The following is a 26797-nucleotide window of genomic DNA, read 5'->3' as shown; positions in this document are numbered from 1 at the left end:
ATGTCATCTGTGTTCATTTAAAAAAAAAAAAAAAAAGAAAAAACTACAAGAAAAGACTCATGAGCTTTTCCCAGGGCAAAATAACCAGACACCCCATGTAAATGATCAGATATATCAACATTTACGGTCAGATTTACAGTAACTGAGTCATGCCGGGAGAACATGCAGAATGTAGACACCTAAGACCACAACTGGGATTTGAAAAGCCCTCTATGCTGTCTAATCCATCCGGACACTCAGTCCTGGGACAGAGAAGTGGGGTGCACTGGTGAGCTGCTGGGGCCTTGAGCTCGGGGACCACCCCAAGAGCCTGTCCTTCGGGGTACCAGTGAAGGGAAGGAAAGCTTGTAATTACGTTATGCAGAAACGCAGATGCTGCCCTGCATCTTGTACGCCCCTCCAGTCAGTCAGCTCAGTTTTAACAAGAGCACATGATCACAAGTGTCAAGACTAGCACTTATATTTCTTTTTCTTGACTATGTGTAGCTTTTCTAACTGCCTGGTAGGCATCTATGCCAGTTTCACGGCAGCGTACAGTCCAAGACACAATGCAAATATAGTTAGGAAACCTTAACATATTTTCCAGTTCATTTCAAGGTATTAAATAAAGTCAAATCTGATGCTTCTTCCAGTGCTTTGGCATGTCTTGAGAGCAGAATAGGGTGATCAGTCCTCTACTCTGATAGTTCTCCAGTTCATTTTACATTTGCAGAAGTAAGAGGAAGGTCAACTGGAGAGGAGATCGCACAGGGCAGCCACCTGCCCCAAGGCAGGATTCACCTCTGGCTAATGCATTCTCATCAGATTCGTGCCTGATTGCCTTGCACATCTGAAGAGCCCCCCTTGGCACCCTCTTCCAGCGCTCCATAATCTTTCCTGTTACACGGTTCCTCCCTAGTGACTAATCTAAATCTTCTTTGATTCAATAAGCCTATTATTTCTTGTTCTAGCCACCATGAACATAAAAGACACTGAAAAGATGAAAGGAATAAATTGTTCTCTTTGTGTTTAGAGTCTTGGATTTCCTTTGAGTATTCTGTAGGCAAACCTACTCAAACTCCTTCACTCTTCTTAGATTTCTCATGTTCTCATGTTTTCTAGACATCTGTTAAATCTCATTGCTCTTTGCTGAACTGTCTCTGGTTTTTCCCAACAACTATGACATATAAAACTAGACCTGATACTTCAGCTGATGCCTCTCCAGAGCTGAACAGAAAGAGGTGTTTTATGTCATATGGATGCTACAATCTTTAAACATCTCAATGTTTCTGTTCACTTGCAGCATCACCATGCTGGTAGAATGGGTCACAAAATGAATGCCAGCCAACCACCTGGCCTTTTTGTGCCAAGCTGACCTTTAATTCCTCTCTTGCTGGTTTGTAAACTTTGTCAGTTCTATCCAATTTCTCAAGATAATTTGAATCCTAATTCCATCCTTCAACACGCTTTCAACCTCATCTGCCTCAAGACACAATAAAAAACTGTCTCTTTTTTTCCCCTGCTATATATCCTACCTGAAACAGATCACAAAGCAGCCACAAAATCTCTCTTGTGCGTATGTGTTCTGAAATCCAGCAATCACTGCTTGTGATCTTTTTTTTTTTAGGGGTATAGCAGAAAAAAAACACAAAAAAACCCCAGCAAGACACAAAGTTATTTGTTTGGTTGTTTGTTTTTTTTTTCTTAAAAAAATGACATTTTTACTGTAAGCACTGGTAAGAAAACATAAAACAGTGAAACAGTAGACCACCTTCCCCACAGGAACATGTATAGGAACCTACAGCATGTTCAGAAAGTGTGTGCACTGTGAAAGTAATCTCTACACATATGAAGAGAGTTTTAGAACTGATTTGTTATTATATTTCAGACAGTGCTGTTGGTGTTTGCTAAGGAATGCTCAAATATAACATTAAGAAGAAGAGAGAATAGGAAGACCCGCTCAATGCTTTAAACACAGTTCTTTTCCTCTCTGACTTGTTTTTCATTTTTACATAGGAGGAGCAGGATTTAAACCTGTGTTGGAAACATTTTTGTATTTAAGTCAGCGAAATAAAGTGGTTATTTATTCCACATTGCTCAGCACAGTAATTCCTGTTCTTTCACATTTTAGATTAGACTATGAAACTGTGGTCTGCTTGTTTCAGAGTCCCACCACTGAGCAATGCAGCACCCCGGGACCGGATTCAACGCACCAAAGCTGTTGATTCCTACTGTCCCAACTAAATAGTGTTACAGGATGAATCTGACATTCACAGTGATAAAGTTACTGCAAGCTTTGGTAAAGATGTTCAAGTGAGAAAAGTGTTGTTCAGCACCTTAATTTCTCCTTAATCTCGAGCAAAGAGGGAAATTAAAACCAATGCAAAACATGAATACAAATTTATACTAAAATTCAAGCTATTACAAACCTTAGTTCGAGTCCTTCTGTCATCAGAAAAGGTTATTTATACCATAGCAAACAGAACCTCCAGACTCTAAGGCCATTTTTCCACCTTTACCATTTAAACTTTTGGCTCGATTTTAAGCAACCAGCAAGCTGGGGTTATTTATGCAATAAACTCACCCTTCAGCCTTGCCGGTGTCACAGCATGGTAAACACCACCCTTGCTCACACAGGCATAAATTCCTCACTCTTTCAAAGCAAAAAGACAAGACAACTGCCCAGTTGTCAGGAGCTTCACAGGTCCTGCAAGGTATCCACAGGAAAACTACATGTACCAGGAATTGCTCTGTCTTTGTGGACTCCAATAGGAATGCAAAATTTCCTGGTGGCTTAAAGGAGTTAGTTCCAAACAGGAATATCTGTAAATGGAATAATAACTCATAGAAGACAATTTGTGTAAAGAAAGGGGAAAAAAGAGCTTGTATGGGGCAAAGGAGAAAGTCTAGGACAGCCGTGAGAATGACACAACAAGTTTAGCAATGGAAATGTGCATCAAGAGGATGCAACACCTGAAAGCAACTGAAAATCTTTGAAAGAGACCTTTCAGAGAGTTATAGTCAGTGAAACACTGAAGCATTTTTGGTCCAAGAAAAGATGCATATGAATCCTAAATAGAAAGTGCTCTTATAGTGATGTGACAAGTTAGGATTCTTATGTACAAATACAACTTCCAACCACAGAGGTCCTTGTGCTGTAGCTGTTTTCACTTGAAGACATAAGTCAATATTTGGCAGCTCTGAAAATACTTTTGCTTCATGTGCTCTTGAAAGAATAAAGTTAGAAAGAGTGAAAAGTAGGAAATTTGGTGCCCAGCAAACAGTCCAGAAGAGAGAAACTCTTTTAGACTCTGAAAATTGTATTTTTACATTATTTCACTAATGGCTGTGTGCAAAGGAGCAAGTTCATTACAGAGCCACAAATTCTTTCTGTCACTAGAAATAAATGGTGACCTGAAAAAAATCCACAATCCATACAACCCAGTATTGAGCTGAGTTGCAAATGTTTTGTGAGCTGAAGCAATGACTTCATGTACAACCTTGAAGCACTTGATGACATAAGTCAGTGCCTCCCATCACTGGTGACGAGGAATGTTTCCTCCTGTCCTAAGAACAGAGTGCTTCAGATGTACTGTTCTTCATCTCCTCCATTCATGAGCAATGACCACTTGTCCCCGTCCTCCTCAACAAAACCATTACGTCTCGGCAGCTTGTCTGAAGTCAAGGAAGAGAGAGACACTTGGCTAATCTGATCCCAAGGAGCTGGTCTGGATGAATCCCTCCTCCTGTCATCCATTCCAATGTGAACGCTGATTTGGGAAGGACTAAGTGGCTTCATGTGGCCTTGAGCTTGTGCTTCATAACTTTCCATGTCTGGCTTCTTATAACTAAGAAGAAAAAGAGAAAAATCAATGTGTAGAAACAACTTCAGCATTAGAACAGATCAGAAACTTACTATAACCTAAATGTTACCTTCATCTCAGATGCAATGTTAATGGCTAAGAGTACTGGTCACATGGTGTTAAGACATTTCAGTAGTAAAAGGGAGGGACCCTTCAAATGAGGTTCTTTAAGAAAAATACTGAGTTTGCTGAATTATGAAAAGGTTTGTAGTAGACAGTTCCAGGGGAATGGATGTGATGACCCAAAACCCACTTTCTGATTCAATATATTCTAGGTCAAAAAAAAAGCCCAGCAATGGGAAGTATGAATGGGCTTCTTCACATATATGCATTATTGTGTTCTCTGGAATCCGAAGTTCTGTTCAGCTGATTTGAAGCTTCAACGAAGATGATTGTCCTACAGAATATACTGTCATACAGCTTCCATAAGTCTGAAGCCAAATACGTTTGGGGGGTTCTCAACCTCTAAGCACAATGGTGTCCAGTACTTAATGGAGTCAGCACAAGATCAAAATAATTGGAGAATAAAGGAATTCCTTTATAGAAATTTATCATCCTTTGGATAACTACAAACAAAGTTTTTACGATTAAAATAATGTAGTAGTAGGACTGATTCTGCAAACAGACATGAGCACGTATGTCACTTTTATTATAGATTGTGTGGTCTCATGGAGCATTTGCAGGATCATGTTGCAGCAACAGATTTCCTATATTAGTTTATACAATACCGTACTGTACTATACAGATGACCCCAGCTATAGTAGAAATATTTGAAGGTTTGGACTTATTTCAGACATCCTAAGAAGTCTAATTTTTGTAAGATGTTTTATCAAAATGCTGTTTAAAACAGGTCCACTGTAACTGCACCCAAAAAGGGCACCTAAAATGTAGCATTAAAAAAATAAAACAATTTGAAGAAACTTGTTATAGTTCAGAAATTGACTCACTTAAAAAATAAAATAGACCAAGATACTTTATCTGCAGCAAGGTGCAAAAGAATAAATACACTGCTTCTCTGTTCCTCTCTGGATAAATTAAATAGATAAAAAAATCAAAACAGGTACAAATCTTTTAAAAAACATCTACTGCTGCATTACGGAGAACCGTCTTTTGAATTATTGGTTCACTTGATATTCACAGCAAAACCAGTGTTGATCATTACCTCACTTAGTATTGAACTAGATTCTCCAACACAGGTGCTCAGATGGTATCCAGTCACACTTTTAGCTGCTAGTTAAAGAATACTCAGTCTAGTCTTTGTCCAGGTGTGTTCATAATAGTGACATCTGTCTCTTTTGGAGCCAAGGATTAGACAGAACAACCCCACGCTGAAGGACTGTCAGCTATTTTTAGGTATGCAAAGCCCAAATTAATGTCTCGCATCCCAGCAGTACTGCTGCCTATGGTCCCCCAACTGCTCAGTATAAGACAACTTGCCATTTCAGCTGCAGGGAAGACAGCACGACAGACACAGAAGAAGCTGCCATTGCAGCTGATCCCATCCAAGGCTGAAGCACGAGGCCAACGGGCATGAACACACCTAGAAAAAAACCATACGGACATAAGCCAGAGCTGCCTGTCCAAGTACAGACATTTCTGTTCCTGCAGGTCGTAAAATACATCAGAAGTTCTACAGTGTGACTTGCTGAGACCTCCATAAACACAACTAGATCAACATATGTTTATTCACTTATTTTTAAATATGTCCCTTCCCTTGTAAGGGATGACCTTTGCATTAATTCGGCTACAAGACTGCAGCCACAAGCTGAGACTATTTGTCCTTTCCAGTTATTCTGTACATATGAAACAAAGCAAAAGCAAGAAAAGGCAAGGCAATAGTCCAAGCAAAGGAGGGAGAAGTTACTCATAAAGAGGAATGTCTGAAATAAGTTTTAAGGAGGAATTTGGAGCATGAGAAGATGTCTGACAGAAGAAGAGAGAATGCAAGTAGTAGGAGAGAAAATGCGTGATTCAGTGTGAATAAAAGAGGGAGCACTCAGAAGTGGGATGGTAACTCTGAATAGAGCTAAGTTTGAATAAACAGAAACAATCCCCAAGTACTGCTTTGTGAAATAAGAGCATGGTTTCTATTTCATCATAAAATAACTCATTCCTAAGAGTTTAAAATTTGGGGAACAAAGATTTTTTCTACAACATGAAAAAAAAAATTGTCTTCCTTCTGACAAGTTTTAAATACTCCAGGAATATGTTTTTGGTTCCTTGAGCAGGAAATCCTGTGAAAGTCACCACATTGCTCAACAGAGCTTTTGTTTTTGACAAGATGAGCAGTCACATACCTGCTGCAATGGGTATGCCAAGCAGATTATAAATTAAGGCAAGAATCAGATTTATTCGTATTCTTCGAACTGTTCTCTTTGATAAGTGAATACTGGCAACTACATCCAGCAAGTCATTCTGCAAGACAGAAGAGCATTGAAAGTTTTCTGCATAGAGTCTTCAGAATACCAAACCAAAAAGGGGCGCATCAGTGATAAAAGAGGACAGGTCAGAACTGTAGCGCTCACTCGGATAAGAACAACATCTGCTGCTTCAATGGCAACATCGGTGCCTGTTCCAATTGCAATTCCAACGTCAGCCCTGGCTAGTGCAGGGGAATCATTGACACCATCACCAACCATCGCAACCTTCCTCCTCCCATTTTGGAGCTCCTGGACCTTTGCAACCTTGTGAGAAGGAAGAACCTCGGCAAAGACTTTTTTGATTCCAACCTGTGTACAAAGAAAGAAACACAACCTGGTTGGTGACATGCGTTGTGCTGAAAGGAAGAGTCATTTGCTGTTCTGGGTGAAGGGGAAACAAAGGAAGATCAACCAAACTGATTCCAGTGGAGGCGACACTTGCAAGCTACACAGAAAGCTGAAGAGCAACATGTCTTTGGTGTAAGAAAGGCATTGATAACAGAACCCCCATTTTTACTGCAGAGATGCTGGCAAACCACGCTCTGCTCTTAGCCTAATGCCCCGCAGGGCTTCTGAAGCTCTACTGCCCTGGCAATAAAGTTTGATGGTTAAAAGAGACTGTTTTCATCTAATGGTGCTGTTTGATGCACCAAAAAATGTTTCAGTAAAATGCCACATAGGAACTATGTACGATCAGTTACAGGGGAAACACAGAAATGACAAGTATGTGCAAGTGTCAGGGAGACTATGAAAATAAAGCAGGTGGATAAATGCTTCTACCCATCCACATCTCAACTAATATGGAGTTGCTACCAATGGCTTTAGCACTGTAGTTGAAAAACAGGTGGAGGTACTAAAGAGGGCTGTCATAATGCCCCTGTTTTGGCTGCCTCACCTGGCAGAGATCAGCTTTTCACCACACAAGGCAGAATCTCTCTTTTAGACTTTCAAAAAGTAACTTTTTAATAAGTTTTGAAGACTGGCTTACCATTTTTCCATTGGAAAGGAACTAAGTGCCAAAAACTAAATTAAACTGGAGGTTGGGACAGACCGAGCTTGTTTGAAAACTTCACGTGAATGTCTGGAACCATAAACTGAAACTTGTTTCTTAACTCCTCTTAACAAAGAAAGGAGGGGTGGGAAAGCACTTGACCACAACTGAACGCAAAAAATTAAGTGTGAATCAAAACAAGAGAAGGATTAAAGCATCACACTGAGTAACAAAACAGACCTCACAACACAGGAGAACGTGCGCACCAGGTGCTGGCTGCATTAGCTGTGTGGTGGGATATCTGAGGAAAGCAAGGTAGCAGATTGGAAGTAGATTGATGCAAAGGCAAAGAGGGAAGCGGAAAATGGAGAGAGTGGAAATGTAGCAAGGTAGAGTGAGAATTGGGCTTGCCTTTGGAGCAACATTTATAGTTTGAGATCAAGGAAATCTCATATAGACCAAACCTCTTCTAGACTGCTATGCTTCTTAACAATAATTCTTGTTGTAATTGCTATGTTACCCTTAAAGATAATGACAAGTTCCCACTTCCCTTATTTGGAACAGGACTGGACCTTAAAGGAATTTTTCTTCACCACTTACCAAACATGACTGCCCTTCAGTGGAGGGAAGCAGGAGGCTTCAGTTCAGCAACCGACTAATTCCTGCAAGAAACTCTGGGCTCTGGAAAAGTACTGACCGTGTGTCTTCAGTGGGATCTTAATGCAGCCACTGGCCTTTACTGTGCCATAGGACCTGACCTGATTTTCTGTCCAATTCAAGAAATGTTAATCTTAATTTAAGGTATCCAACGAAACACTGAGTTCCTGCTCCAAATCCACTGGATAATCAGAGGTTTAGAACCCCATTGTATGCTTTCTTTGAGATGCAAAGAAGCAGATACCTGAGTGGCAATGGCTTTTGCAGTTTTTCTGTTGTCCCCCGTTATCAGCACCACATCTATTCCCATGTTTTTCAGCGTGTGCACAGCAAGGGCTGCCTCCTGCTTGACAGTGTCAGCTATTGCGATCATTCCACACAACACACCTGCACAGAGAAATGTCCTCTGTTAGAGAGAGCTGTGGGACGCAAAGTGGCAGCAGCAGAACAGGACTTCCTCTCCACCACACCGTGGCAGCTCGTGAAATGACACATTCTGAGCAATATTGGCACTCATAAGCCTGAGCAACTGTCTACAGAGTTTTCCAACTTATCGTTTCTTTCTCACACAAACACACATTTTTCTCATTTATCTGTTTCAGACCAAGCAACAAACACCATTGATATTTAGGGACCAGGAGGAAGTGGAGAAGCAAAGGGTAGCTTTTAAATATACCTGGCTTCTAGATTTTATGATGTGGACAAATGCAATAGTGGGCCAGACAAAGTTTTGGTATTTGTGCCCAGGTCAGATGTTGAAACCGATCCTCTAGGAAGAAGCATATAGAGTATCTGGTTTTATGTCCCCTAATCTTTCAGGGTTGGATCTCTATCATAATTATTTTCATATTAAAGTGTTGCACCTGACTTCCAACACATTGACACAAAGGTGCATCCATATTTCCATCATATGACTTATGAAAATCTCATGTTGGTTTACCACTGCGCGTTACCTTTTGGAAGTAAGGACTTAAGTAGATTTTACACCCCTGCATCTCTATTTGCTATCCCTAGCAGTGACAGGAATGCCAGCTGTACATCAGGGCTCTTATTTCCATGGTAAGAGCACTGGATTTTGCCAGACTGCTGATAGAGCCCCGAATGAGACATGCAAATGCCTCTGAAAATTGCTCTGTAAGACCACCGAGAATATTTATTCGGTAATTGAACCAGATCAGAGTTGCACTGGCAATCTGTCACCGTTACAGCAGTTTCTCATATTAAGGTATTGTCTGGGATCTCTTCCTGCGTAGCACAGAACAGAACCCCTCTGGCAAAACTCATTTAGTCTAATCTATTATATAATACTTGAATGATCTAATGACTCATCAGGTTGGCCTGTGGTCCTTAAGTGATGTCAGGTCAGGATGGGACATGGACTGCACTGGCACTGCTTTTCTGAACAAAAGTCCTAGACAGCAGGAGCTTCAGAAATTAATACTTAAATTAAAAACTACCCAACAAAATATCATAAACATTGTTCTGAGCTTAAAGTCTTTTAAGAACACCTTGATACTTTGCAGTTCACAAGCAGTTCTGCATTCAAAAATTAGTGGTATATTGACACTAAGCCACTGATCAACTGCTCCAGAGTTCGTTTTTATCTTTTCCATGGTAGGTTCAATTTATATTTATTAAGTCACTCCAAAGAACAGCAGTTACCATCTATAGCCACAAGTATGGCAGTCTGTCCTTTCATTTCATGGTCAGTCATCGCATCATTTACATCATTGGCAATATGCAAGCCATTGCGTCGCATCCACTCACGATTTCCAATCAACACCGAGTATGTGTGAGAAGCTGATGGACCTTTGTGCACAGACAAAAAAAAGAGAAATGAGCAACTCAAAAATCACAAACGCAAGCCAGAGATGTTTGAGGATGGCAATGTCAGGCTGCATTTTCTATAGAAAGATATTCTGAAGAGTTTTCCTATTTCTTTTTCTGTGTGTTCCAGACTGGCAGTGGTCACACTCAAGACACAAACAGATTGAGTCTTGCTGAAGTGCTGCTATCATGACCAAACACAAATGCACGGGCACTGCCTGAAGACAGCTGCATAAAACTTTTCTCCTTTCAGACTCAATCTGTGCCTGTTTATACACAGAACTGTATCATGAACTTAATGGAAGTAATTGCCTGTATTTGCCTTTTCCAGTTGGCATTGTTTTTCTGGGTAAGTGCAGTATGCACATTTCATAAATGCCATGCTGCTTTGTTCTCAAAACTAATGACTTCTTTTCAAATATAAAGGCTACTTCTGGCAAGAAAAAAGTAGTTTTGTTCTAACAAACAATGAAACAGTATGTGGAGCACCTCATTATGAATTCGGTCCAACTTCAAAAGAGCCATATGAAGCAGGTGAGAAAATACTACATTAACACCATTCACAAATGGCACAGCTCTGATGATTAAATTTCTTATTTCATTTAATTCTTTTAACAGCTTTCTCAAAAAGGTCAGGAGAGCCACAGTCTTCTGAAGAGAACTGATGAGCTTCTTAAGGAAGGCTTTAAATACTTTTTCTTCCTCTCCTACACTACAAAAGAGCAAAGTGGCTTCCACAGGGCCTGAAACAAAGACAAATATATTGGTCTAATCAAAAAAATCAGGCACTGCAATTTGGTTTGCAGATATAACACACTTTATTGTGCATCTGCTGAATAGATTTTTTTTAAAGTGACTTGAGAGATGAATAAACAGAAAACAAAAGATCCAAATTAATATGAAACTAAAGGGCAGGATATAAAAAAGTAGCGGTAAGATAACATATGTTAAAGGCAACTGTTCTAAAAGGGAAGATAATGCTAATTGGCAAACTTTGCTCTCTGCTGGACCATTCTTCTATCCAAAAGGGACATTGCTGGGTATGCCTTATTGTTCATGTGCTGCTTGAACCCATCACTGTAGTATCTAAGTTCTTATTTACATTTCTAAATTTCAGAGAGACCAAGAGAGAAGAGAGAGCTTCAATATTTGTAAAGATGCACTTTGTCCCACACGTTCTTTGCCTCCTACTGCCATAAATCCACCTTCCTGTTGTTCCTACTCTGACAGGATTGTTTTACAGTGGTCAGCACTGTTGATTCATCAGCCTGCACGCTGCAACAGGCCATCACTTCGGGGGCAGACATACCATTTGATTCAGAGAGCGTGATCAGTGCGTTCTCTCCCAGAGGGGCACTGCTGTCCCCGTTCCTGTTCGCGTCCAGATTATCAACACCCTCCTTGGCCGTGCCCAGAGCGGCCTCAACACCTCCGACTTTGCAGCTGATGCCACAGCCCGGGACCGCTTGGAAGTCGGTGCAGAATCCCAGGCTCTGCGTGCCAAGCTCCTGCAGATGTAGCCAGAGTAACTCATCGTCAGTCTGTGCTGCTTGGGTGGGGTACAAATATTAGCAGCACGGAGTATCGGTAACATAGAACTAAAAATAAGGATGTTCTGGGTGTGCTGTGGTTTAGACTTCTAGAAAGGGGCAGTCATACAGATCACATCCAGGTCTCAGTCCTAGCAGCAGCAAACCACAAAGAACAACTTTTCCTGGCAGTTCAAGAACAAAGCAGCTACGCTGGCGGTTCACAACCTCAGCCAAGACTTGGGACTAAAGAGAAATACTGTAACAATAAGCCATACAAGTTCTAAAAAGATGCAACTTCTAATTAATCTCACAGACAAGTATCTGTGGGGGGTCAGGCCTTTTATATTTATGTAAAAGTACAGTGAAAAACTGTATCTAATTCCTGGAATGGTCTGGCTGGATAAGGAAACTGAGTCTTTCTGCTGAGATAGAGAAGCCAGCGAGTACCTGCAAGATGAGAAAAGGGATTACCTGGACGCTGTCTATGAGTTACAAAGAAGAATGGAGAAAATATGCATTTATAAACAAGTTATTCTGGGTTGTCTCTGGAATTTGGAATTACATGTACCTTTCAGAGACCTTCTTACAACAGAGGGATGATAAAACAGATGGTAAGAATATTAGCAAACAGTATAGCATTGCAATTCGTATAAGCCACGATACAGTAACAACTGGTACATGGGATGATTGCAGAAGTGTCAGGAAACTAAGACAAATTTGAAAACAGGAAAGGTAAAATACAAGAGAAGCAACTGAATCATTACCCATACTCTCTTTTTCCTTCTAAATTTATGTTAACTTCCAAATTTTACCTCTGAAAGATGTATCACTATTAAGTTTTCTATATTATTGCAAATTATTTTTTCTGTAAATGAATTAGTGACTTGTCTTAGCAGAAAGAAATTACTTATTTAAACCAGGCTTCCTATTTTGGTTACTATTTGTCTTTTCATTCATCCCGAAATGTGTGAGGAACACATGCAATATATATTAATAAATGACCTTTGAGGACTTGCAAAATTTTCAAGAACTTGAGTAATCAATTAATTTATTTGTGAAATTCACAAATATCACAGTTTAATATTCAGGTTTTAAAGCTTTTTGTCTAACCTATTCAGATAAGCAAATGACTAATAGAAGTGACTACAGTCACGTAACACATGAAATGTCACCACGCACAGTTGCTTCACAATTCTATTTTAAACATGAGTATTTCTCCTGCATATAGTCCACAATCCTTATTTTCCCACTAGTTCAGGAAAAACTTTTTAAGATCTTGCTCAAGAACTCCACAGCATTACCAGAAAAGCAAAGCTTACAACATGCCTTCTGGTATTGTCCAGATCATAAAATCTGCCAACTTTCCAGCCTGTTACTTTTCAGACAGGCCTGTCCCTCTGTGACTTGTTTATTTTATACAACACTGCTGCATTTGCACAGATCCCTTCAGGCCTCAGATGAAATAGGAAGGCTCAGTACCTCTTTGCAATATTTAGTGACTGCCACTCCTAAAGGATGCTCACTGCTGGCTTCTGCGGTGCCAACCACTGCCAGCACCTTCTTCAGAGACAGCACCGCCGTGTCCCCCAGCAAAAGCACCCTCATGACTTTAGGAACTCCGCAGGTGATGGTCCCAGTTTTATCAAACATCACAGTCTTGATCTGCAAGAAATAAACCAGAGTTACTGCCTAAGCCCTGAGAGCACGGGGATGCTCATAGGCTTATAAATACAGGCAAGACCTTAATAATCAGTTGACTATATCCACAGAATAAACCTGCAAAAATAGGGATTCTTCCGTGTGCCTTGAACTACCTGTACAGTAGGTCTCCTTATGCGTTCTTATTCATTCCCCATACATCTTAATCACTGTCACAAGGTATGTGATGCAAGGAGGCTTTTATAAATGCTGTTCTAAACAATTAACAATAGCACTGGGGAAAGAGGACTCAAGAAGCCATGTAGTGATAGAACAGGCAAGAGTACAAGAAACTCCAGCAAGTTGCAGAAAAAAACAGCCCAACCAAACCTAACTTCATGCTATTCACCAAATTCAGCAGTCAATTGTCAGCCAGCCCAGTGAGTCTTGACAAATCCAGAATGAACCAAAAACCAGCCCCCCATACACTGAAAGCCAAAGCTAAAATCAATTCTGATCCTGGAAATAAACAAGACACAAAAACAAGAATGAAAAAATCTTAACAAATTAGGTGCTATTTCTATTCCTACCTATTCCAACCCACCAATCTTGCAGAGTCCAACAAGTCACCTAATTGTCCAAGCCATGACTGTAGCCTCACATTTAAAAGGTGGAAAGTCCAGACACTAATTAGCATCCATTTCTTGTGTGTGGTTTTGTTTGGTTTTGTTGTTGTTGGGTTTGGTTTGGTTTGGTTTTTTTGCATAGCCTTGGACAAACTTCTGGTTGATGCTCTACAATGTCCAGTAAGAACAAGAATTACCAGTCCAATTAACTTATTCTAACCATTCTTTTCACTTAAAATGTTCTGCCTATGTTTAATCCAGTCTATCATAGCATGATTTAAACTCATATTCTTTTCACTGTTTGTGGACATGTTAAACAATCTTCTCTTTCAACCTCCTTCTCCTCTTTTCATCAGTTTTCTGTCTTTGAAGGGTTTTTTCTGCCTCCCTTCCATCTTTCTTCTATGCACTAAAAGAACTTCACATCATTCTGTTTTTCTCTTACATCCTACATTTTAACTACTGATCATGAACAACATGCATTTCACAACAGCGCTCTGAGGAAAGAAGGAAAGCACTGGATTATTGGGCTCTTTTGCAGAAGAGGTAAAGAGTGCAAAGTCAGAAACCTCTGAGGTCACGCAGAAGATTGATTAGCAGCCTCACTGATGTAAGACTGCAGGAACTGTTGGCTCTTAATGCTTTGCTGTGACTACTTTGAAGAAAGAAGGTCAGATCTGCCATCTTTACCTTAATGAGCATCAACCAACAACAACAACAGACCACTGCGTTCTGCAGTCTTTCTCTGGACCAGCGGGATTTCCTGGGAAATTAAAATTATATTTCATGTAGCAACAGCTGGGTAAGCTACAAGAGTACAGAAAGAACTATTAACCTTGTGTGCCATTTCCAGGGGTTTTCCGCCTTTGATGAGAATACCGTTCTGCGCAGCCACTCCGGTGCCCACCATCACAGCTGTGGGGGTAGCCAAGCCTAAAGAACAGGGGCATGCGATGCTCAGCACTGTGATTGAGGTTTGAAATGCAAACCTCAGTATTAGCTCAGCTTTCGAAACGTGTTTGTTCTGATTCTGCGAGAAAAGGGAAGAGAGGAAAAAAAAACAGAGAGATGTATGACTGCTGATGGAAGATAACACAGATGTACAATCAATCACAGCCATTTCAAAAAACACATTTACCTGGAAATATCCAGTATAGGAAAGAAATCTATTATTGTTACTGTAACGGTAGAGAAAGGTCAATGTTATGAATTGTTCATTTTCTGGTCCTCTTTTTCTGCTCAAGCACACATATGTTTGACTGCTCTCAGGCTCTCAGATGACAAAATAACTTGTTGGCATTTCCTTTATAGCTTAGCAAAGGAGAACCTGTTTCCAAGTAAACAAATCCCTACAGTTGCTAAGCACAGCAAATACACATCCAAAAGATAACAGAAGCGCATCTTCTTTCTAACGCCAAACCCACTATTTGGCATCAGGAACAAGGATGTCCAAAAATGAAAAGGCAATATATGAATGGCTCAGCTCCTTGCAAGGCAGGTATAGATCAGCTTTAGTCCAGAAAGACTGACAATAATTTCAGTTTGTAGCAATGCCATGCAGAACTAAGGAGTAGATATAAAGGTATATTTATACCTGCAGTTAGATTTTAATTAGTGTAATTATCTGTTCTGTGCAGAAAACATCACGTTGTATAAAATTATTTGCCAGGCTGCAACATCAAATCCTACACACAGAAGGTATGTTAATTATACTGGAGGATATCCTAACAACAAAATCTAGCCCTTAATGAAATTACTTACAGGAAAATATTTTTGAATAACATCAAAATTTATAAAACCAATTGTGATCCATACTATCAATGTCACTGTGGAAATGATGATGATAAATGGAACAAAATATCCACTAAACTTATCTGCCAGTTGCTGGATGGGTGCCTGTAAAAAAAAAAGAAAAACAAGAATTTTTATGTTTATGATCAAAACACATAAATAGGTAGAGTTCATTAAAATATCTAATATCCTTCATCTGATTCTTTTTTGACGTCCGGAAAAAACTGTTTGTTGATCAAGTAAATATGTAAAAAATATAGAATATTTTTCTTATATAATCAAAATCCGTGAATAAGGTTTTATTTTCTGTTATTCTTACCTTTGACATTTGAGCTTCTTCTACTAATTTCACGATTTGTGCCAGAGTGGTATCATTACCAACATGAGTTGCATTAACAAGAACTGAGCCATGTGCATTTATAGAGCCAGCAATCACTGTGCTCCCAGGCTTTTTAGTGACTGGCATAGCTTCCCCTAGAAAGAAAAGGTAAGAATAAATGAGGCGAAGCCCCTAATAATGGTGAACATAGTTCATTAGCATGGAGCTCGTATGCTGGCAAAATCAGCATGCTACGCAATAACAATGAGAAATCACATATTGTATATCTCTGTATACATGAAGACATGTATAAGTGCTGTCATACTTCTACAAACCTTTTCCTAGGTTTAGTTTCAAAGCAAATGCTGTTTCTTTGGTCCTAACTCTCCAGTATGCCATCCCTCAAAAGGGCCAGGAGCAAACTGATCACAAAAGGAACTGCTAAGAATTTATCCAATTGATACTTTGCATAGCCATGGGAGTTTGAGCAATCTGTCTTTATTTCTGGCACCCCCAGTTTTCAAAGACTTGAAAAGTCAGCTCTGTGGCAAAGCTCCTGTTCTTGAGCTGCCTCTCCAACACCAGTTCTACAAAACCTCTATTTTCTCCATTTTTAGGGTGCTCCTAAACTAAGGGTGTCCCTGTTCCCCAAGCAAAGTAAATACACAACTAAACCAAGTAAGACAATGCCAATGTAAAGGTTTTATATCCTTTACCTTATTTATAAGAATTGCATAATGCAGTAAATCCTTTTTATATTCACAAAATGAAATTAAAATTTCAGAAGCTGTGAAAAAGTCCCATGGCCCTTATTGAGCATCAAGTTGTGAGGTTTTCTTTCCCTCTTCTTGCTCACTGGGAGACCCCTGTCGGAAGCCCTGTTCAGTGCCCATGTATAGACACCTCAACATCTCAGCAATATTTCCCCATCACCCTTTAGACGTTATTTCTGAGAAGGTACCATCTCTACAAACACATTCCAGGGGAAACTCCCACCAGATCTCTGGAATAATGACAATAATGTTTAGATGCTACCCATCCCATCAGCACATTAGTAAAAGTGACCAAACTGAGCTGAAATTGTTCAGCTTTTTAGGGTGTGTGCAGATGTGGGATTTTGATTCAAGTTCACAAAGGCCAGGCACAGTGTTCATTAAGGTGGGAGGTTATTCAGACAGCAGCTTTTGGTTTGGGTCTTCACTCTTTTCATACAAGAAAGTGTTCTAGAAGATTTCACTTCTTTGTGTAAGCGTAAAGAAAGTTACCAGTAATGAGAGACTCATCTGCCATAGAACTGCCTTCAATGACCTTTCCATCCACTGGGAACTTTCCACCAGGAACAACCTTTACAATGTCACCCCGTTGAACCAGTTCAACAGCTATCTGCTCCTCCCTGCAAAAGACACAAGTAGAACAGACACATCACTTACACCATCAGGTTCAAAAGAATAACGATGCTTTCACATTAACTGCATCAAGCCTAGTCTGTGCACCTGGGCATGCTGAAGGGGTTTTGGTTCATAAATATATACCTGATGATAGAGTGGTCAGGTCCAAGAGTCACCACAGTGGCCTCTGTGGCTTGAAGAGATATAAGTTTAGCAAGAGCTTCTGAGGTCTTACTCTAAGAAACAGGGAGAAATATTTAAGATATATTGAGATATACAAATGCTGATGTCTACATAACACAATGAACACTAAATGACCTTGCATAATATAGGCTACATCTGACTCAAAATTCCTCTGAATAGCTTTTTTCTGCTCTTATCATGAATACAAAATAGTGTGAAGATGAGTTACCTTTGCTATGTGTTCCAGCCATCTCCCAAGGGCAATGAACACGAACAACATTGGAGGAGTGTCAAAGAAAGTGACAGGGCTTTTCTCCGCCTTTTCAATTATTGCTACCATCAGGATCACACACGAATATACATAAGCAATCGTTGTGGCCAGTACGATGAGCACGTCCATGTTGGCCATCTTGTGCTTCAGTGATTTGTAAGCTTGTATGTAAAAATACCACCCACCAAGAAACTGTTGGTGTAAGCATGGACAGACACATATTAAGATCACAGCAGTGAAAGCAGAGAGTACACAATGCTGCCTATAGCAGAATTACAAACACGTAGTAGATAAGGGAAAGCATTGATGTCCCATGCGAAGTTTACATTGATATAGCTTCAGTGGAGTGGTCTACTAAGAGGCTGACTCCACTATCATCCTCTCATTGGCCCTTCCTTGTCCTCACAACAACTCTGCCAGCTAAATATCATCCTTTTCACCAGCAATGCAAAGTAAACAAGGCACACGAACTGAAGGGATTTACATATAGCCACCCAATTAGTTTGCAGCTGATCAGGTGTTTCTTCATTTTACACTACTTTTCCCACTTCGAAAACTATCTGATACATCTTAGGCAGGAGTATGTGCTGTGAGCTATTACAGAATGGACAACCTGCAGTAAAGTGCCACCTCATTCTGCATAGATGGTACAGACAAGAAGGCAGGGCTAATCCACTAAACCTTTCCAGTCTCCTGTCCTTATCACATCAGATTACATAAATGGGAGAGGAATAGAAAGCAAACCCCTAGGAAGTACTTGACATACCTGAACAAAAGTGCACAGGACAAAGAAGAGAAGATTTAAAATAGATAATCCAGGAATGATATTCTGTTCCAGCACCATAGACCCGTGGTGCTTGCCGTTGGGTATTAGCATATAAATCATTAGGATTAAGACAGGGATACCAAACAGTAGGCTGCACAAGAAAGATTTCCGCCACCTGAAAAGTAGAAGCTGTAAATCCCTGGTTGCCATACACCCTGCCATCCCCAGGCCAACCAAAGTGCTCACAGCACAGAGCTTGGGGTATTACCACTGTACTAACACAGCTTCAGCATATTTGGGAAAGATCCAGCACCTCAGGACAGTTTCAGTGTCTCTTACACATTTAACTGTATAGACTTGTATCAGTTAGAAACTGAAACTAATGAAAGTAATAAAAGTACAAGAACCAAATGGCAAATCGTAAAATTAAAAATGCCTTACACCAGGAGAAGTTATATTAACTGGGAGGTAGGGGAGGTGAATTACAAGAAGTGATCTATATATGTTCCTTAGTGAGAAAAAGAAATACTTACTGCTGTATTTCCTTTTTATGGTCCAGGTTATGTGCATTTGGAACTCTTCTAGCCACGGAAGCATGAAAGCCAATTTCCTTTTTATTGAAAGGGGAGGAAAAATGAGTTAGTTTTGATTAAACTAAGCGTATTACTTTTAGCATATTTAAATGACAATACTTCTGGAAGAAATGTCAGAAAAGGACACTGTTCCATATTTAATAAATTCCAACTTCTGATCTATTTTTAGATCCTGCCAACGTGAGTGGATATTTCAGACAGTACTCAAAATGTAGACTGCAAAGGATTTCTGCTAGTATATAGATGCACAGTATATAGATGTAGTAAGTGTCCCAGGTTCCTTAGGCACAGCTGGAGTTTTGCTGCCCTCCTCCTCAAGGGAAATTTATGCCCTTTCATCTCCACTGGAATAAGTATGAGAGATGGGAAATAGGACAAAAGTAAAAATGTGCAAGCCATGGGGCCAGTCAACCTTGCAAGCATCTCCTTACCACTACAGTTGAGTAGATACACCTGAAGTTGAAAATCAAAGTGTCTAGAATCAGTTTAAATATGTAAAACAGGAAACTGCAGGGCAAAACATCCCAGAAACAAATATATGCAAAAAGACAGTTTTCACTGATGCTTCAGTGAGGTACTGTAGTAAAACCACTCACCCCGCCCCCCGTCAAAAAAAAAGCACAATACATTTAAATTCCGTATCAGCATCATGAGATGCTCCTGGGGCAAGATGCACTTCACAGTACTCCTCTACCAGCCCGGAGAGTCTACTAGTTAACATGTTAATTACTGCTGCCACATCAGTTCTGCAGTCTAGGAGTTTTTTTCTGACCAAATACTCTAGAACACGACAGGCAAGCAGTCTCTCCCGTCCTCCTGACTACTCACTGCATGTGTCTCATCCAGTAAGCTCTCTTCCCTTCTGGTGAGGCAGAGAAGGAAAAGGTTTTGTCCACACCTGGCCCATGGTAACAGCAGATTTTATCATCTGTGTGGTTACTGGTAAGCCAAGATTTTTTTCTTTTAGTGGCTGTATCGCAAACTCTTTCAGTTTAAAAAGTTCTTCTCTGAACTGATGTGGGAATAAATGCCAGTGTATACGGAGATGTGTAATATTTGTAGTATGAGCTGTTGCAAAATTTATTTTACAGCCTCTTTCACTGGCAAGAGGAAGAAGTATGTTTTTCTGAAGTATCAACACTTCACTGAAATGAGTGGAAGTCAGAGACACATGATTCTACACACAGAACTGCAAGGAATTAATATCTGACACTTTAACCAGATACAGATAAAAAGGTTTCTTTTCGTAGTTTTTGGGTTGTGTTTTTAGAATAACTACCTGGGAGACAATGCACTACCATGGAGAACAGCAGCTCCACCACAATAGCATAAAAATTTATGGCATTACCATGGCATCTGTAAAAGTCAGTAAAGCCTCTCAAATATCAACTGCTTTATTTCCTTTTTAACTTCACCTTATAATTGTTCATAGATAGAAAATTTCTAAAGCCTACCTCAATTATTTTTATAATGTCTCGAGGTCCAATAATTTCAGGATCAAACTGGATGTGAGCTTTGCAAGTAGCAAGCGCAACTGAAGCGTAGAGTATGCCATTTGTTCTCATGAGTTTGGATTCAATATTGTGAACGCAAGAAGCACAAGTCATCCCTGTAATCTACAAAAAATAAAAATTTAGGTAAAGTTAGAAGTCCCCCACATTCATACAATATTTGTGGATGAATTTGAAGACAAGGCCTCCCCGTGTCACAAAGGCAATAATGACTATTTAAGCTCCACTGGTACTGACCCAAGGCTTCCGCATGAAGATTTTATAGAGCTGTCTTAACTGAAACAAAGCTGAGAACATAACTATCCACTTTTATTATAAAATTCTGCAATGAGCAATTATAGTCACAGCTATATGTTTGTACAGCAGCACTTGTACATTTGTATTAACTGTAACAGCATGGCTAATATAGTTCTATCAGCAGCTACATTAACATTGCCAAAGTCAAACTCTGCACGTGTAACTTCATCTCACTTACTTAAATTTTCCTGTGGCTTCAATAGGGCATGTTCCCACTTTCTGATCTATTAGCACAACTGCAGAGTCTGTCTTGTAGTAGGTATATATCAGAGAATAAAAATAGACTTTTGAAGAAGTTCTCCCTCATATAAGCAATTTACTAATTTTACCCAAAATTCTCAGACCTCTATACAGAGCCTTAGACGTTATCAGATGTATGTGGTGAAACACTCGCAGTTGCTCAGTCTCTACTGTTGACTGAAGTGCCTTCACAAAAAGGTTCTGTTTCATTTCTCCTCACTAAGAAAAGTCTGTTCTGTACATACAACTATCCGATTTTATTTCAGCACCCTTGGACAGGTTCTTCTAAGACACATTGATTTTGTCTTTTCAGCAATTAAGAAAAAATAGTGTCAGCAGAGAGAACTGGCATGTTGAACCCACAACTCCTTAAACAAAAGCCTTTGCAAGAAAATTATTCTTCCAGACCCGACTTTTCGGAAAGCAATATATAATTTCAAATACACATGACTTACAAGAAGCTCCACATTTCCTTCAGTTTCTGCATGATCTTCTATGACAGTAGCTTCAAAACCCAAATTCTGGATCAGCTGTGCTATTTCAAGAGGCTGTATGAATTCTGGCTTGTATTTTATCTCTGCTTTACCTGCCATCAGTGCAACCAACACTGAAACAATTCCTGCAGTGGCAATAATTAAAAATATTAGATAATGTAGCTCCTTTGAGGTGAAAGAAAAATATTACAAGTGATTGTCAATGAGGGCTGTAACGATTTAGAGATGAGCATAATGATTTCTCTCTGCCTCCTTCTAGTGTTGTTCCCTAGTCACAACAGAAAGGTTTTTACTGAGATCCAGCCACACTTTGGTTCCCTTCAGCAAAAGTTACACAGGGAAGGAGGTGAGTTTTGCTGTGGTCTAATGAAGCAATCTCTGCACTCATTGCTGCAAGCTCTACCCTGGATTCTCTAAGTTTGGAAAGCCCTAAAGACACCTCACAGCACAATGACAGGCCTTTTTCTTTTCTAATTTTTCACTTTGTTTTTTGTTTGGTTTTCCTTCTTATTTAAAATAAATGAATATTTTTTAAAAAAATAACATAAATCAACATTTAGAGTTCAAAAGCAAAACATAAAAATCACAGGCAAAAAAATTTTCTCTGAAGTGCTAAAGGTTTCTTGAATTTTTAAATCAAGGCAGTGAAACCACCACTGGGAGACTGGGGGCATAGGAATCCACAAGCAAAACCCTCTGAAGACATGACTACACAAATTCAATCAGACATTGCTGAGGCTCATCTGTTCATATTTTATATGGCTGGAGGAAATGCAGCTCCAGTCTGCAGGCTTCTAACCTAATAAGCTTTGCCTTGCCTAAGCTAATATAATCACTTGGGCACTGGAGCCACACATTTGTTAGTACCTGCTTGTGCACACGTCCTCTGAAGGTTGAGTTTCACATCACAAACATGTCAGAGCTCTCAACAGCTCTGGAAGAGATGGATTGCTCTGTAAAGCAATAAGGCCCTGAAAACTAAATGAGAAACATTTCTCTGGTCTTGTCTTGAGCCTTATTTGAAATTTTGATCACATTACAACAACTTGCTGTTACAATTCAAGTATGTCCATCAGGTTTGCCCACCAGTGCAGCAGGATAGTTAAACAATGACATAGATATGTTAGCACCAAGAAAGGGCATTAAGTCTATTTAACCTCAAGATGTTGTACCACAGCCTCTTCTATTAACCACATAGAATACCTTTTCCAGCCCGTAGTTCCTTATAAAGTCATTATAGGAATCTTAAATTTATTACCATCTTCTTTTTGCAAATTTCTTTCAATGGTGGACACACACGATGCACAGGTCATGCCTGTGATTTGTAAAAAACACTTTTCAGTTGTCACTCCGCTGAGCTGGTTTGGCCCATCAAGGTGAGGACTGTCTGAAAGAGCACCCGAGGCACAGCCTTGGGGAGGAGGCTCTGGAGCTCGAGGCTGCGTGGCAGCGTTGCTGGCGTCAGGTCGGTGCCTACGTTCTCCAGCAGCGGTATCTGGAATAAATGCACAATAAACTTAACAAACACCATCCACAGTGCAACTGGATGACATAAAACTACAAGCAGGTCACGTTTATCAATCACACAAGTCTCTTAGCTTTTTGAAAGATGACATGGTAATACTGGTCTCTTCATGGAAATAATATAGATTGTTACGATGAGTATAACAATACACACTCACCAGTACCCCTTGCATGACCATTTAATTCTACAGAATGGGTTTTCTGCTTTCAGACGGCAAATGATTCCCTCCCACATCCATGCCTAGACCTGACAGCTACCTCTACTCAATAAAGATATAATTGTATCTAGAGGGTCCTTGTCCAGCACAGAGAACACAGTCCAGCTTCACATCCATTCTGTCCTTGTTGACATCCATGCAGGATGCACAGCACTTCATCTCAAACAAGGAAAAGGACGAGTTTCTCAACAGGTTTCTCTTTATGGCACAACTGCAAAGCAAGTAGTGGAAGGATCTGCAGTACCTAGGAGACCTCCACACATACAGACGCATTGCAATCATTCTTGTTCTTTACCAGATCCTGAACAGACACCCAACAGCTCCAGCTAAGTTCATGATCTGCCTCCTTTGGGCGGAGGCCTGTGTGAGGGAACAAGAGCTACTTCTGAATGTGTTAAACACAGCAGCTCCACTCCTATTCCACAGGTGGATCAGGAAGATTCCCACCAACAAAAAATGAACTCAACAAATCATAATTAAACAGGATATACAGGTTCCTTCTCATCAATAGCAGTTCTATAGGTTCAGAGAGATTGGACCCATGAGAAAAGCTAATAGGATGTGGTCTATTGGGATCAAACTAATTCGTTCCAAGTGAACTACAGCACTATCTCAAAGCAAACCTGTTGAGTTCAAGCAGACAAATATTGCAGCATTTGAAATTCGCTAGGGAGGTGATTGCGCACCATAGCAACTTCTTAAAAATTGAGCACACGTACAAAACGTACAAACTGTGCTGCAGATGACATGGTGTCCTGGTTTTGTTAAAAACAAGTTTCTCTTTCAGTGAATTTTGCCTGTCAGCTAAAGCCTTCGTATTAACTGCATTTTCCTGGAGAACCAGACACATGTTTTAGTAAACCTAGCAATGGAGTGCAAACTTATTGATAAGCACGGATGGACATCTTGCGAGAGGGGCGAGGAGAAACAAGTGACCAAGAAACTGACCAACTGTGTATAACATTCCATTCACGTGAATACTTCATATAAAAGTGGGAGATCACGAGGATCTCGTCCCTTTTTGCCCTTTTGCCTTTGCTTTTTCCCTTCTGCTTATGGCCGACATTAGGAGAGGACCTTGCTAGTCGTCCCTGCAAACTGAGGCCTAGTGACAGACTGAATCCAGCTCCGGTTGGCTGCAGAGTCCAATCCAGGACTTCGGGTGCCAGCTCTGCAGTTGCTGAGACCTTAGAGATTGGTTTTGTATATTTTGTATTATTTTCTCTATTCTTATTAGTAGCATTAGTAAAACATTGTTAATTTTTCCAACTCTCTTCTCTCTGTTCTTCTTTACCTCCCGATCGCCTGTCCTGAGTGGGAAGGGGGGAGAGGGAGGGGCAAAAAGGGGGAAGTGGGGGGGAGAGGGGGTTAACAATGCATCTGCCAGGGTTTTATTGTCACCCCGCAATCTTAACCCTCGACACATGGAAAAGCATCTGGTCCCACCAAAGAATACCTGCATCTTGCCATTTACCTCACTTAAAGTAAGGCTTAGTAAAGTAGGGCTAGTAAAAATACTAAATAAATAAAAGTCAAAGGGTTAGGACACTAAAAAGATATTTTAGTTACGTAAAAAGTGGTTTAAAATGAAAGATACTTCATTTGTGGACACGTAGGAGGAATCTATTACACTGGGTAAGGGGATCTGCTGTTTGAAAGACCTTGTAGGTATTTCCAAACCTTTTGGCTTCATAATGTTAACTCTTCCAGCCAGTGGTACAGTTATTAAGGGCTGAAATGAGCTGCTTCACAGCTCTCTTCTCTCTTCTCTCTCCCCTGCTAAGTGAGGTCAGGTCAGGCCAGTCCCTTAGAAAAGACACCGCCAATGTGATGTTCTAGGAGTTTCTCTCCAGAAGAGAGTCTCAACACAGCTGTTGCATGGCCCAGCTTGGCACGTTACCCATGGAAGAAAAAACACTTACCTGTCAGCACAGAAGCATCAAACCCCATGTCTTCTATGGCAGCCCTTAATTCTTCTCCATCAGTGACAGCTGAATCATAATGTATGGTCCCAGCTCTTTCAGACAGAGAAACAGCTATATGTTGCACTCCTTGTCTCTGTGATATGGTCCCTTCTATGGACTGTACACAGGAATTGCAGGTCATGCCATCAATCCTAATGACAGCCGTGCATGTCGTGTCTTGCAGAGTCTCTCTGAAGTGATCATGTAGCAAAGCAGATGGTGGAGATGCTCCCTTATTAACTTCTGAACCATTAAGGAGACACACTTTAAAGTTTCCAGGTGGAAGGGATTCAATAGCTTGCTGCAAAGCTGACAGGGTAATTAAATTTGGGCTATACTCTACCACAGCATGTTTATGCTCCAAAGACACTTTAATACTTTGTATGCCAGGAAGATCAGATATATTTCTTTCAATGTTTCTGACACAGGACTTGCAGTGCATTCCTTCTATCCGTACAGCCACCGTAGCTGTGCCACTCGTCTTGGCGACCAGAGGATCCACCCCATCACTCTTAAGACCTGCTGGTGTCTCCTTGGGGTTTGCATTCTGCAGGAGCCCAAGACTGAGGACACCCAGCTTCACAGGGGCTGATTTACTTTTAATGGTGCAGTCATACCCCAGGTTACTAATATGGCTCTTGAGGTCATCAGGCTGAATGATGAAAGGATAGTAAGCAACAATTGCTTCCTGGTTATCAAGTGACACCTTGATTTTCGCCACACCATGCAGTTTCCTAATATTTCCTTCAATGTTGGTGACACAGGACTGGCATGTCATGCCTTCTACCCGAAGCTTAACTACTGCTTCTTTCAAGGATGACAAATTTACAGTTGCTGTCGTCAGCCTCTCTTCCACTATGCTGGCGTCAAAGCCCATATCCTGAATTTCCTGGCAAATCTGTTCAGGACTTATTTCCGACTGCAGATACTTTATTACAGCATTGTTCTGTTCAAGGGAGACTCTAATACTTGCAATGCCCTTCACCTTGGATATTCGGCCTTCGATGGATTGCACACAAGACTGGCAAGTCATTCCCACAATGTTGACGGCCACAGTGTGTTCTTGGGAAGACGCAGAGGTCACAGTTTCAAAGCTCTCCTCGTAGCCCATGTTGTCAAAAGCAAAATTGTGTTTCATTGTAGGCTCCAGCTCACAGCCAGGAGGAGAATCAGTGTTGGACAAAGCCTAAAGAGCAAGAGGAAAAATAAAAATAAAATGCATGTATCTTTAGCATTGTGGAAGCACCAATATTCTGCATGTGCTCTCAAGCACATACAAGAAGTTTTCTCAAGTCAGTCTACTCTGCCAAAACACAATGTTAACGTACACTTCCAATATATTACCATTTAGCTACATCCACAGTGATGAATCAGGCCTCTGACAATACTCCTAAGCAGCAATTTGAAAAATATTCACTAGGGATATAAGAGCAAAATTGTCCCAGTATCTCCAATCCAACCATTTAAAACTTGAGCTCTCTGCAGCCACAGGGCATTTTCACCGTGTATCCCAAGCCCTGCTCTCCAGAGCACACTGTCACCTGCACCAAGGGTCACAGCATCGTGCGCTGAATGTCTCTCTGCAGGTGTCAGAAACCAGCTCAGCTTGTCCCACCTGCTATTGCTCAGCAGGAGTTCAAACTAAACCAAACCAAACGCCCACAGAAAACAGAATCGAGAATTTGCCGAGGGCCTCAAACCAGCT

The 26797-nt window shown here is 40.5% G+C and overlaps 1 protein-coding gene across 8 annotated transcripts in view; it reads right to left on the bottom strand.

Annotated features, from left to right (window-relative positions):
* Positions 1-1653: 1653 nt before the first annotated feature.
* Positions 1654-26797, bottom strand: part of ATP7B (ATPase copper transporting beta) — a 46334-nt gene continuing 21190 nt past the window's right edge. For 7 of the 8 annotated variants that reach the window (XM_021286855.2, XM_021286853.2, XM_065052623.1 and 4 more), the window contains 20 exons: positions 25051-26278; positions 22645-22881; positions 21348-21511; positions 20299-20460; positions 18785-18861; positions 18252-18426; positions 17444-17677; positions 17176-17267; positions 16909-17036; positions 15644-15798; positions 15295-15429; positions 14369-14563; positions 12749-12931; positions 11047-11245; positions 9573-9719; positions 8155-8297; positions 6368-6571; positions 6140-6257; positions 5280-5382; positions 1654-3827 (listed from right to left, as the gene is read on the bottom strand). In XM_021286855.2, the coding sequence (XP_021142530.2) occupies positions 3563-3827; positions 5280-5382; positions 6140-6257; positions 6368-6571; positions 8155-8297; positions 9573-9719; positions 11047-11245; positions 12749-12931; positions 14369-14563; positions 15295-15429; positions 15644-15798; positions 16909-17036; positions 17176-17267; positions 17444-17677; positions 18252-18426; positions 18785-18861; positions 20299-20460; positions 21348-21511; positions 22645-22881; positions 25051-26278 (4344 nt within the window). In that variant the 3' untranslated portion in view covers positions 1654-3562. The remainder of the gene's footprint in view (positions 3828-5279; positions 5383-6139; positions 6258-6367; positions 6572-8154; positions 8298-9572; positions 9720-11046; positions 11246-12748; positions 12932-14368; positions 14564-15294; positions 15430-15643; positions 15799-16908; positions 17037-17175; positions 17268-17443; positions 17678-18251; positions 18427-18784; positions 18862-20298; positions 20461-21347; positions 21512-22644; positions 22882-25050; positions 26279-26797) is intronic. The other variant, XM_065052656.1, reaches the window with a different exon arrangement.

The sequence above is a fragment of the Columba livia genome, chromosome 1 (assembly GCF_036013475.1).
Source record: "Columba livia isolate bColLiv1 breed racing homer chromosome 1, bColLiv1.pat.W.v2, whole genome shotgun sequence".
In the NCBI taxonomy this organism is placed as follows: Eukaryota; Metazoa; Chordata; class Aves; order Columbiformes; family Columbidae; genus Columba; species Columba livia.
Note: the sequence above shows the minus strand (reverse complement) of the source record. Positions and strands in the feature narration are given on the sequence as shown.